This window comes from Heptranchias perlo, chromosome 17 (genome assembly GCF_035084215.1).
Source record: "Heptranchias perlo isolate sHepPer1 chromosome 17, sHepPer1.hap1, whole genome shotgun sequence".
Taxonomy (NCBI): Eukaryota; Metazoa; Chordata; class Chondrichthyes; order Hexanchiformes; family Hexanchidae; genus Heptranchias; species Heptranchias perlo.
The window spans coordinates 51,069,169-51,081,557 of record NC_090341.1 but is presented as its reverse complement, the minus strand read 5'-3'; the positions used below and the strand labels follow the sequence as shown (position 1 = coordinate 51,081,557).

The following is a 12,389-nucleotide window of genomic DNA, read 5'->3' as shown; positions in this document are numbered from 1 at the left end:
TGCTGATCAGTCAGATGGAATCATAGAATCTTACAGCACAGAAGGATGCCATTCGGCCCATCATGCCTGTGCCGACTCTTTGAAAGAGCTATCCAATCAGTCCCACTCCCCTGCTCTTTCCCCATAGCCCTGCAAATTTTTCCTTTTCAAGTATTTATCCAATTCCCTTTTGAAAGTTACTATTGAATCTGCTTCCACCGCCCTTTCAGCAGTGCATTCCAGATCAGAACAACTCACTGCGTAAAATCAATTCTCCTCAGCTCCCCAATGGTTCTTTTGCCAATTATCTTAAATCTGTGACTTCTCTGTGTGAGGACTCCTGGATTTGTTGCCAGTTCCAGGCAGCTCTTTGCTCACTAAAAACTGGATTGTACATGCCCCATTATGGCGTTGAGCTTCCACTCTGGTTTGTGCTGGGTTCACTGATGTTAAGTAGTCTCGGGGTAGGGTTTATAGTCTTCGTTAGCGCCGAGCCCACATTCTGCATTTGACACTGACGGCCTGTACTTACTGATGGAACAGATTAAATCCAGGAACCTCTCCTTGGGGAAGAGTGGGTTTTCCAGGCCTCGGAAATACAACTTCAGGACCCCGGCTACCGAATTGATATCATGCTCGTTGTGATCGTCTGCAAGAGGGTCCTCGCCTGGTTTGAAAAGGAAAGGATTCATATTAACATAAGGCTCAGCAAGACCGTAAGGGCCGCTGTTCACCGGGCCTCGACCGTTTAACCTGCTGGAGGAGTTTGTATCAAAGATTAATGAGTGCTGCTCCAGGCCCCAGAAGAAAAGTCTGGGCCTCCGCTACTCCAGGATCCCCCCTGTCAAAACAGCCCTGATTCCCCCTCCCTCCCACGCAACTTACCTTGGTGCCTGCGCGCGTCCTCCAGGCCCTGCAATTTTGACCTGCCAGAGGCCGACCAGCTCCCTCCTTCTGCCCGTTTCAGTCGTGCAGTGGGCGAGATGCAAGTGAGGCCCAGGAGTTAAATCAGCCCCGGCCTCAAACTGATGACGTTGCGGGGATTTGATGTTCACCTTGCCTTCCCTACCCACCTGAACCCACTCCCAGTTAAAATCCGCCCTATAGCGTTTACTAAGGCCAAGGCCCACGGCACAGGACGTAAGCAGGAATCAAAAGAGTAAAAATATACGAGGTAAATCAGGAAGTGTTGACGTCAATCTTGGGTTTAGAGGAAAGGCGGACTGGGATCAGTAGTTCAGGGTTAATTTTCCAGTAATTAAGTCATGTCTGGTGTTTGAGTAGATTCATTACTGTTTTAATATCACAGGATGTGAGATGAGGACAAACAAAACCAGTAGGCCCAGGAAGACTGGCAGTCCCCTGGACCAGCCAGCACCTATGGGTTAATGCAGAGATTACAACAGGGCAAGTTCTTATTTCACTTTTCTTTTCACTCAAATGCCCAAGGGCTTTATTCCAGGTGAGTGGATAATTGTACAATTTGTCTAAAACTAATTTACCAACAAAATCAAACACTCATTAAAACTCTATTAAGATGTGCAATCTCCCTCGATGTCGGTTAATGTACCGTATGTGAAGCTTTGCTTGCAAAACTGTTGCAGATTCAGTGAAACAGAAGTTCTCAATGTATCACCGACACCCGCGGTGTCTGCATTATTTTGGGGCCTGATTAAACTGCTGGGCTTCTGCTACTGTTCCCATCTCTATCTTGATTACATTTCGGAATACAGCCCAGAGTCAGAGAGAGAGGGAGAGGGAGAGAGAGAGAAACGGAGACAGAGTCAAAAACTGAAGACCCAATTTTAGCCTAACACACCCAGCGGGAACATTGAAGTTCGTGAAGCATGAAATAGGGTGGGGTGTAAATCGGACGTCCGACCCAACCCCATCCAATTTCCGCCCAGGCAACTTAGGTTAAAATCATGGCTTGAGATAGAAAGAAAGATTAAGGCAGACTGGTTATGTTACTGGACTAGTAATCCAGAGGCCTGGACTAATAATCCAGAGTCATAAGTTCAAACACCGCCATGGCAGCTGGGGAATTTAAATTCAATTAATTAAATAAAATCTGGAATAAAAAAAACTAGTATCAGTAATGGTGGCCATGAAACTACCGGATTGTCGTAAAAACCCATCTGGTTCACTAATGTCCTTACCCGGTCTGGCTTATATGTGACTCCAGGCCCACAGCAATGTGGTTGATTTTTAATCACCCTCTGAAATGGCCGAGCAAGCCACTCAGTTGTACAATCTCGCTACAAAAAGTCATAATAAGAATAAAACCGGACGGACCACCAGGCACCGGACACGACAAAGGCAAACCAAGCCCAGTCGACCCTGCAAAGTCCTCCTCACTAACATCTGGGGACTTGTGCCAAAATTGGGAGAGCTGTCCCACAGACTAGTCAAGCAACAGCCTGACATAGCCATACTCACAGAATCATATCTTTCAGCCAAAGTCCCAGACTCTTCCATCACCATCCCTGGGTATGTCCTGTCCCACCGGCAGGACAGACCAACCAGAGGTGACAGTACAGTGATATACAGTCAGGAGGGAGTGGCCCTGGGAGTCCTCAACATTGATCCCAGACCCCATAAAATCTCATGGCATCAGGTCAAACATGGGCAAGGAAACCTCCTGCTGATTACCACCTACCACCCTCCCTCAGCTAATGAATCAGCCCTCCTCCATGTTGAGCACCACTTGGAGGAAGTACTGAGGGTAGCAAGGGCACAGAATGTACTCTGGGTGCGGGACTTCAATGTCCATCACCAAGACTGGCTCTGTAGCACCATTACTGACCGAGCTGACCCAGTCCTGAAGGATACAGCTGCCAGACTGGGCCTGCAGCAGGTGGTGAGAGAACCAGCACAAGTGAAAAACCTACTTGACCTCGTCCTCACCAATCTACCTGTCGCAGATGCATCTGTCCATGACTGTATTGATAGAAGTGACCACTGCACACTCCTCGTGGAAATGAAATCCCGTCTTCGCACTGAGGACACCATCCAACATGTTGAGTGGCACTATCACCGTGCTGAATGGGATAGATTTAGAACAGATCTCACAGCTCAAAACTGGGCATCCATGAGGCGCTGTGGGTCATCAGCAGCAGCAGAATTGTATTCCAGCACAATCTGTAACCTCATGGCCCGGCATATTCCTCACTCTACCATTACCTACAAGCCAGGGGATCAACCCTGGTTCAATGAGGAGTGTAGAAGAGCATGTCTGGAGAATGGTGGTGGACAATTAAACAACTAACGGGAAGAGGAGGCTCCGTGAACATCCCCATCCTCAATGATGGCAGAGTCCAGCACGTGAGTGCAAAAGACAAGGCTGAAGTGTTTGCAACCATCTTCAGCCAGAAGTGCCGAGTGGATGATCCATCTCGGCCTCCTCTTGATATCCCCACCCAAATTGAAGTCAATGAGAATCAGGGGGAAAACTCTCCAGTGGCTGGAGTCATACCTAGCACAGAGGAAGATGGTAGTGGTTGTTGGAGGCCAATCATCTCAGCCCCAGGACATTGCTGCAGGTGTTCCTCAGGGCAGTGTCCTAGGCCCAACCATCTTCATCTGCTTCATCAATGACCTTCCCTCCATAAGGTCAGAAATGGGGATGTTCGCTGATGATTGCACGGCGTTCAGTTCCATTCGCAACCCCCCAGATAATGAAGCAGTCCGTGCCCGCATGCAGCAAGACCTGGGCAACATCGAGGCTTAGGCTGATAAGTGGCAAGTAACATTCGTGCCAGACAAGTGCCAGGCAATGACCATCTCCAACAAGAGAGAGTCTAACCACCTCCCCTTGACATTCAACGGCATTACCATCGCCGAATCCCCCACCATCAACATCCTGGGGGTCACCATTGACCAGAAACTTAACTGGACCAGCCATATAAATACTGTGGCTACAAGAGTTGTAGTGAGACTCTGTACAGCCTTGAATCATTCGAATAAATGTCATTAGCAAAGTCATATCATATTCTTAACGTATATTTACTTAAGTGCTAAACACACAGAACCAGCAGTGTATCTCGATCTCCGATGCAGTAAAGCTTTAACGACATGAATGGCAACAGCACGTTGGTCCTCCATCAAACTAACCTCGCTCAAAGGCGTTCTTGATGTCATTGACTTCACTCTGAGAGCCAGGAACACGGAAAATACCCTGTTGTTGTAACCCTAAAAATACAACAGACATTTTAACAAATTATTAACTACGAAATCCGAAGGTGAGGTGACAAGCTATATATTAGGATGTAAGCACAATGAAGCCTGTGATGAGCCGGTGCTAGGCCCAATCAGCCCAACGTAATGTTGTATTAAATTAATCTGATCAACTGTGTACAGCAACACTTTTATGGCATAACACAAAATCTTTCTTGTTTCAGTAACTCCATCATTTTATTAATAACCAGAGAAGAGTTACTGTGTCATCAATCTGTACTTATTTGAAATGGACGTTCCTTATTTCTGAACCCAATTTGGGGCAAGCTCAATGTCACCATGATTTCTGGTGAACTTTAGGGACCAACCATTTACTGCACCAAATTCCATCCCTGGTCTATGTTGACTTAGCCAATCTCAACCGGGGCAGCAATTGGGATGCTACCAATTGCCTTAGTGCCCCTGGACAGCCAGGGTTCCTGCTCCTGATCAACATCCAGTGACCTCTGCTGGAAAATATGCTTGTGTGAGGAGATTGGGTGAGTCCAGGTAACCCTGAACCACAAGGACACTGTTATTAGGTCCCAGGTAACCCTGGACCACATGCGAGCCATTGTTAGGCCCCAGATAATCCTGGACCACATGTGAGTTGTTGTTAGGTCCCAGGTAACCCTGGACCACATGCGAGCCATTGTTAGGCCCCAGGTAATCCTGGACCACATGTGAGTTGTTGTTAGGTCCCAGGTAATCCTGAATCACATGCGAGCCATTGTTAGGCCCCAGGTAATCCTGGACCACATGTGAGTTGTTGTTAGGTCCCAGGTAATCCTGAATCACATGCGAGCCATTGTTAGGCCTCAGGTAATCCTGGACCACATGTGAGTTGTTGTTAGGTCCCAGGTAACCCTGAAACACATGTGAGTTGTTGTTAGGTCCCAGGTAACCCTGAACCAAATGTGAGCTGTTGTTAGGTCCCAGGTAACCAGGGTTCATGATTAATTGCCTGCTGATGCTCACTGGCTGGCCTCACACATGATGAATAGATACTTGGGTGAGATACTGGAGCGGAACCATGGAATGAGACTCCAACAGGAATAAGCACATTCAGGATAGAGGGGGAGAAACAGTTTTAATATGAATTACCGTAGAGATTGATGAATCGAATACAGCTCTCCACCACAAGCGGGATAGGTTGTCCAGAATCCTTAAAAAGACAGAAGTTGTCAGGAAATAGGATCGTGCACAGCAAGAACCCAGACAGCCACAGACAGAACCAAGAGGTGAAGGCACAGCACAGATCAGAGGCGCGCTGGGCCCTCAGGGAGAAAGGCTTCCTCTCGTTATGCGAACCTTAGATCATCTCTTGGGCAAATCATTGCAATAAAAATTAAACCAAGAACAACAATGCAAAAGCTGCAGCGTTCAGTCACGCATATTTTGTGATGGATTCAGAAATGTGTAGTCATAGCAACTGCTCCCCCACACCTCACTCACCCCTCCTTCACAGATCCCTCTACACTGTCCCATCAAACACTCTCAGACCAGGTACAGCGCGGGTTAGAGTGACTCCTGCTGCAAACGTGTGTGTGTGTCTACTGGGAGATCACAGGCCCACAGATAAGTTATGTCCGCTTGCCCGAGGCCCTGGAGGGCTGTCAGAGCCATGGAACTGCATCCTCATGAAGACTCGCTGGCAAATCTGCTGAAATTTCTGGCAAAAAATGGAAAACTTTGTTTTTTGTTTGGAGAAAGGTATGTTTAGATTAATCAAAAAAAAAGACTTTGAATCCCTGTCATAATTTGCATACTAATTAGGAAAATATGCAAAACACAAGTTCAAATGAATGTTAATTAGCCCCCGGACGTTTGAGCAAGGGAGATATCGCAGCAAAAACAGGCAGACGATGAATCAGTTTAATTAAATCCACTTAAACCTTTCATGTTTCCATGCTGCAGCAAGAAGCTGACAAGCATTTTATTGGTGTGTTGTGTGTGGGGGGGGAGAGGGGGGGTGGGGGCTGAAGGGGTGGGCACGTCACAGGATTTCTTTAGATACTTGGGTCGGTTCTTTATAACCCACCCAATGAATGCTGCTTCTGGTAATGTCAGCTCACTACTGAGTCTCCTCTCAGCCTCCTGCTGTTCTAGATGCTCTGATTTTACTGGATGTACTCGTTTCTAACAGTTCCCCTCTGTTGCCATTGGTAACGGCATTCTTGTGCAATAATGCCGGCCTAGAGTTTAGAATAGATCAGGCAGTTGAAGGATGCTTGCCACTGGCAAATGATCACAGATATTCACCCCCCTCCTCCATCTCCAGTGCCTCTTCCTCCGTTTCTACAAGTATCCCACCCCACCCTTTGTTGCGGGTGCCATTTTAATTTAAATTTAAATAGCGCTGGTTCAGTCAGATTGAAGGTCTAGGAGGCAGCTGCTCTTATTTGCTTTTCGCTGTACTGGTTCCTGCCCTTTCCACCTCACTGGGAGTCACTGAATGACCCAGGGCAAAGTTTGATTCCCACTCTATGCTGAGTTATCTCAGCTGGGGTAGCGGTTAGGGGGTTATAACTGGCACCAGTGTTGCTGGGGCTAGGAATGGGAGGAGGGGGGAAATGTTGGGGTCCCGTTCCTGATTGATCCCTGTTTGGGTGGGGGGGGACATAGTTTTGATCCCCCCCCCCCCCCAAACAGTCAAACAGAGTGGCAACACTCACAATCCAACATAAAGAATGGATAAGCAACCAGAGGACTACCTGTGCTTGTGGAACCGTGACCCCAGTATAAGGTTTTACCTCTAGGAGAGGGTGAGTGAAGGGAACAAAATGGAGAAGAAGAAAGTTGGAGAGAGTAACTGGCTGGACTTAATCCAGTAGGGTCACTGGATGTCCATCTCGCTTCCAAAGCACTGGACAGCTGACAATAGACTACAGAAGCAGGCCAGTCATACCAAGCAGTCGTATGGCAGGAGCAGAGCCCAGGATCACCGCCAACCCACTCCATCACAGCAGGACTTTGAAATAGTTGCAGTTCACTCTGCATGGTGCAGTGGTGTAGGGGTTATGTTACTAGACCAGTAATCCAGTGACCTAGACTAATAATCTAGTAGAATGTGAGTTCAAATCCCACCATGGCAGTATGATAAATTGAATTCAGTTTTAAAAGAAAATCTGACACTAGTTTGAAAAAGTGACCATGAAGCTGTCTGTTTGTTGTAAAAACGGAACTAGTTCACTTATGTCCTTTAGGAAAGGAAACCTGCCGTCTTTACCCGGTCTGGCCTATGTGTGACTCCAGTTCCACATCAATGTGGTTGACTCTGAACTGTCTCCTGAAGTGATCACTCTGTTGTATCAGCCACTACTCAGGGCAACTAGGGTTGGGTAATAAATGCTGGCATTAGCAGCGACACCCCGAAAATGAATTTAAAAAAAAGATGGTCCAGTTGAAGAAGTCAGCCCTTGTTATGCTACTGAGTTATAGAATTGGAAGGGTCCCAGGTTTTATTCCAGGTCTGTGCTGTGTTAGCTGATCTCAGCCGGGCTGCCCTCAGTGTCTCTGAGTTAGGAAGGGGTTCGTTCCTTACAGAGGTTCTGTGACCTTTCAATAAAGTCTTGCAAGATAATTTCTCCCCTTCGCAATGGCATCCTTATGCCATTCTACAATGAAGTATTCTGGGAAGGAGGTCAAAGGTTGGAGCAAATCCAGAAGCCTCACATTTAAATATTCAGACGCCTTACAGTGGAGTCGGTGCCCAGTTCTCTCAGGAAATGTCCCCTACCCATAACTCACACACCCATCCATCAATACAACACAGTGAGTCAATCAGTCCCAGAAACGGGAGGTGTCTGTCAATTCGAATTCTTGATGGACTCTGATAGTCTCTTGACATCAACTCTTCAATTTCATACACTATTTACAAATTGAGGAACAAGATTAAGGTGCTGAAAAAATGAGAAACAGAGGAAGGAAAACAAACAAGAACAACATGCAGTCCAACCAATGTACACCTACACCAAGTACGCAACCCCAACTCTCAGTCTAGCTAGTGTACACCTACACCAAGTACGCAACCCCAACTCACATAGTCCAGCTAGTGTACACCTACACCAAGTACGCAACCCCAACTCACATAGTCCAGCTAGTGTACACCTACACCAAGTACACAACCCCAACTCTCAGTCTAGCTAGCGTACACCTACACCAAGTACGCAACCCCAACTCACACAGTCCAGCTAGTGTACCCCTACACCAAGTACGCAACCCCAACTCACACAGTCCAGCTAGCGTACACCTACACCAAGTACGCAACTCCAACTCTCAGTCTAGCTAGTGTACACCTACACCAAGTACACAACCCCAACTCTCAGTCTAGCTAGTGTACACCTACACCAAATACGCAACTCCAACTCTCAGTCTAGCTAGTGTACACCTACACCAAGTACACAACCCCAACTCTCAGTCTAGCTAGTGTACACCTACACCAAATACGCAACCCCAACTCACACAGTCCAGCTAGCGTACACCTACACCAAGTACGCAACTCCAACTCTCAGTCTAGCTAGTGTACACCTACACCAAGTACACAACCCCAACTCTCAGTCTAGCTAGTGTACACCTACACCAAATACGCAACTCCAACTCTCAGTCTAGCTAGTGTACACCTACACCAAGTACACAACCCCAACTCTCAGTCTAGCTAGTGTACACCTACACCAAATACGCAACCCCAACTCTCAGTCCAGCTAGTGTACACCTACACCAAGTACACAACCCCAACTCTCAGTCTAGCTAGTGTACACCTACACCAAGTACGCAACCCCAACTCACATAGTCCAGCTAGCGTACACCTACACCAAGTACACAACCCCAACTCACACAGTCCAGCTAGCGTACACCTACACCAAGTACACAACCCCAACTCACACAGTCCAGCTAGCGTACACCGACACCAAGTACGCAACTCCAACTCACACTGTCCAGCTAGCGTACACCGACACCAAGTACGCAACTCCAACTCACACAGTCCAGCTAGTGTACCCCTACACCAAGTACGCAACCCCAACTCACACAGTCCAGCTAGCGTACACCTACACCAAGTACGCAACTCCAACTCACACAGTCCAGCTAGTGTACCCCTACACCAAGTACGCAACCCCAACTCACACAGTCCAGCTAGTGTACACCTACACCAAGCACGCAACCCCAACTCACACAGTCCAGCCAGTGTACACCTACACCAAGTACGCAACCCCAACTCACACAGTCCAGCCAGTGTACCCCTACACCAAATACGCAACCCCAACTCACACAGTCCAGCTAGTGTACACCTACACCAAGCACGCAACCCCAACTCACACAGTCCAGCTAGTGTACACCTACACCAAGCACGCAACCCCAACTCTCAGTCCAGCCAGTGTACCCCTACACCAAATACGCAACCCCAACTCACACAGTCCAGCTAGTGTACACCTACACCAAGCACGCAACCCCAACTCACACAGTCCAGCTAGTGTACACCTACACCAAGCACGCAACCCCAACTCACACAGTCCAGCTAGTGTACACCTACACCAAGCACGCAACCCCAACTCACACAGTCCAGCTAGTGTACACCTACACCAAGTACGCAACCCCAACTCACACAGTCCAGCTAGTGTACACCTACACCAAGTACGCAACCCCAACTCACACAGTCCAGCTAGTGTACACCTACACCAAGCACGCAACCCCAACTCACACAGTCCAGCTAGTGTACACCTACACCAAGTACGCAACCCCAACTCACACAGTCCAGCTAGTGTACACCTACACCAAGTACGCAACCCCAACTCACACAGTCCAGCCAGTGTACCCCTACACCAAATACGCAACCCCAACTCACACAGTCCAGCTAGTGTACACCTACACCAAGCACGCAACCCCAACTCACACAGTCCAGCTAGTGTACACCTACACCAAGTACGCAACCCCAACTCACACAGTCCAGCTAGTGTACACCTACACCAAGTACGCAACCCCAACTCACACAGTCCAGCCAGTGTACCCCTACACCAAATACGCAACCCCAACTCACACAGTCCAGCTAGTGTACACCTACACCAAGTACACAACTCCAAATCCACATAATCCAGCTCCAACTCACGCAATCACCAATTTTATTAACCCACTGAGGATGACAAGAAGATTTAAGGGAATCCCAGTAGAATTTGAAGAAGTTATGTCATGGAACTTAAGAGGATCTACACTGACTTCCCACATTAAAGTCTCCAGAGGTTCAGGATTTCCTCTTCTTTCCCTACTTGCTGTGCATTGTATTTGATTCCAATTCAATAATAGTCAACAGAAGAATTTTAGGAATAGAAAAGGGCAAGATTTTTATAAGCTCATCAAGCCTGCTGCTTCCAAATAGAGCAGTGCCTATTAGTCACCTTCTCCCTCAAACCCTCTCCACTTCAGGAAACCTCTCCCTAATTACCTCTTGACCCCATTTAAAATGCCGACTTAAACGACCCGCCCTGATAGCTTGGTGCACAAATCTGTTAGCCTTGGGTGAAAAAACTCCACCTGACTCCCATCTTTACTCCTAACTCCTTCCGTTCTAATTTCTGTTCCCTTCACCAGACTGGCACTCCTCTTCGTAATTCTGGAAACTTGTAATAGGTCACCTCAAAGTCACCCCTTTTCCGATGAAAACAAACCCAACTTCCTAACTTTTCCTTGTGACCGTAGTTATTAAATTAAGGTGAGATATAAGGCGGTCAGATGGTTAGAGTAGGTAAGCATTGTGTCGTGGAGTGGCAGGGGAGAGTGTGGAGTCCCACACTATGGCCTCAGCCATGCCACTGGAGGGGAGGGGCAGGAATGGGAAGAGGTGCATTGCTTCCCTTTTGGAGGGAAACCCTAGGCACCTTGGTGATGGCATGTGCAAGCAGCAAAATGGCATCTCCTGCTTTATGTGTACAGGAACAGAAGTGAAAAGCTTTCCTAATCTAGAGCTATGAGGCCCTTTAAAGCGCATACTTGGAGGTAGATGGGTAGCTTCCATTTTGTGTCGAACTACCCCTGATATGTGAGCATTAAGTTCCTCTTCTCTTCACTTTCCCTTAAAGATACAGGCACTGGTAAGGTTACTCGGGCAGCTGTCTGAGCTTTAGTTACTGAGGCCCAACAATGGTAGGTGTTGATTATCAACATCAAACTGATAACAGCCATCAACTCAGAGCAGGGCCTGGGGTATTCCTGAGACTCGGGTCTTCCCTTAAAACAATTCCTCTTCCTGATGGAGAGGCTTCGCTCTTAGACGGGGCTCTTGACGGAGATAACTTTCTTTTTGGAAGGTGCTCTTGATAGGGTTTCCAACTCTGGTTAGACGTATTCTTGGAGGTTTCATCACATGACTTTCCACCTCCAACTGCCCCACCCAGTCAAACAGCCTTTCCCTCGCCTCCACCTTCAATATTTTTATAACAATAAACAAAAGTGTTCAAATTAAATGAAAAAAACACTAATTTTTTATTGCTTACTATGATTTTTCTCCTGGGTTTGCTCGCAGCAGTGTCCAGGAGATTAATCTTCAATTCCTGGAGACTCCAGGGCAATCCTGGAGGGTTGGCAACCCTTGCTCCCTCATTCACAGTGGAGAAATGCTGTACACTTGTCCCTTAACTTATTGCTACTAAAATCACTTGGCTGAATAGCCATTACTCTCCAAACCTTACGAATCCTCGGAGGGTTAAAACAGCGCCATGGAAACAGTGCCCTGGGTAACCAGTGACATCGGTCCTCTGGGGGACCCCACCCCATTCCCCTGTCTCAGAAGCTAGCTCTACAGTGTATACCTGAGTCCTTGTTCGGGCATTCCTTCTTCCTCTGTCAGCGGCAAAGCAAGAAAAAAACACAGATGAAGCAAAGAATAAAAGTAAGTCAGGTCTCGCACGATCCCACAGAGGCCTCAGGACAGGTTGGAGAGGCTCGAATGCAGTGGCAGCTTATCGAGTCTGGGGCTGTGAGCACCTCAAATGATCCTTATGCTGTATCGTAAGTTATCACAAAGCGATCGGATTGTCATTAAAGACCCAACCGATTCACTAATTGTCCTTTAGGGGAGGAAACCTGCTGTCCTTACCTGGTCTGGCCTATATGTGACTCCAGTCCAACACCCAAAGTGGTTGACTCTTAAACACCCTCTGAAATGGCCTTGCAAGCCCATTCAGTTGTCAGGGCAACTAGGGGTG

At 47.6% G+C, this 12,389-nt stretch overlaps 1 protein-coding gene across 3 annotated transcripts in view; it reads right to left on the bottom strand.

The window, feature by feature from the left end:
- Nucleotides 1–12,389, bottom strand: part of srgap3 (SLIT-ROBO Rho GTPase activating protein 3) — a 254,657-nt gene that overhangs the window by 20,065 nt on the left and 222,203 nt on the right. For all 3 annotated transcript variants that reach the window (XM_067998977.1, XM_067998976.1, XM_067998978.1), the window contains exons 13-15: nucleotides 5,299–5,359; nucleotides 4,093–4,170; nucleotides 512–646 (exon numbers count right to left, since the gene is read on the bottom strand). In XM_067998977.1, the coding sequence (XP_067855078.1) occupies nucleotides 512–646; nucleotides 4,093–4,170; nucleotides 5,299–5,359 (274 nt within the window). The remainder of the gene's footprint in view (nucleotides 1–511; nucleotides 647–4,092; nucleotides 4,171–5,298; nucleotides 5,360–12,389) is intronic.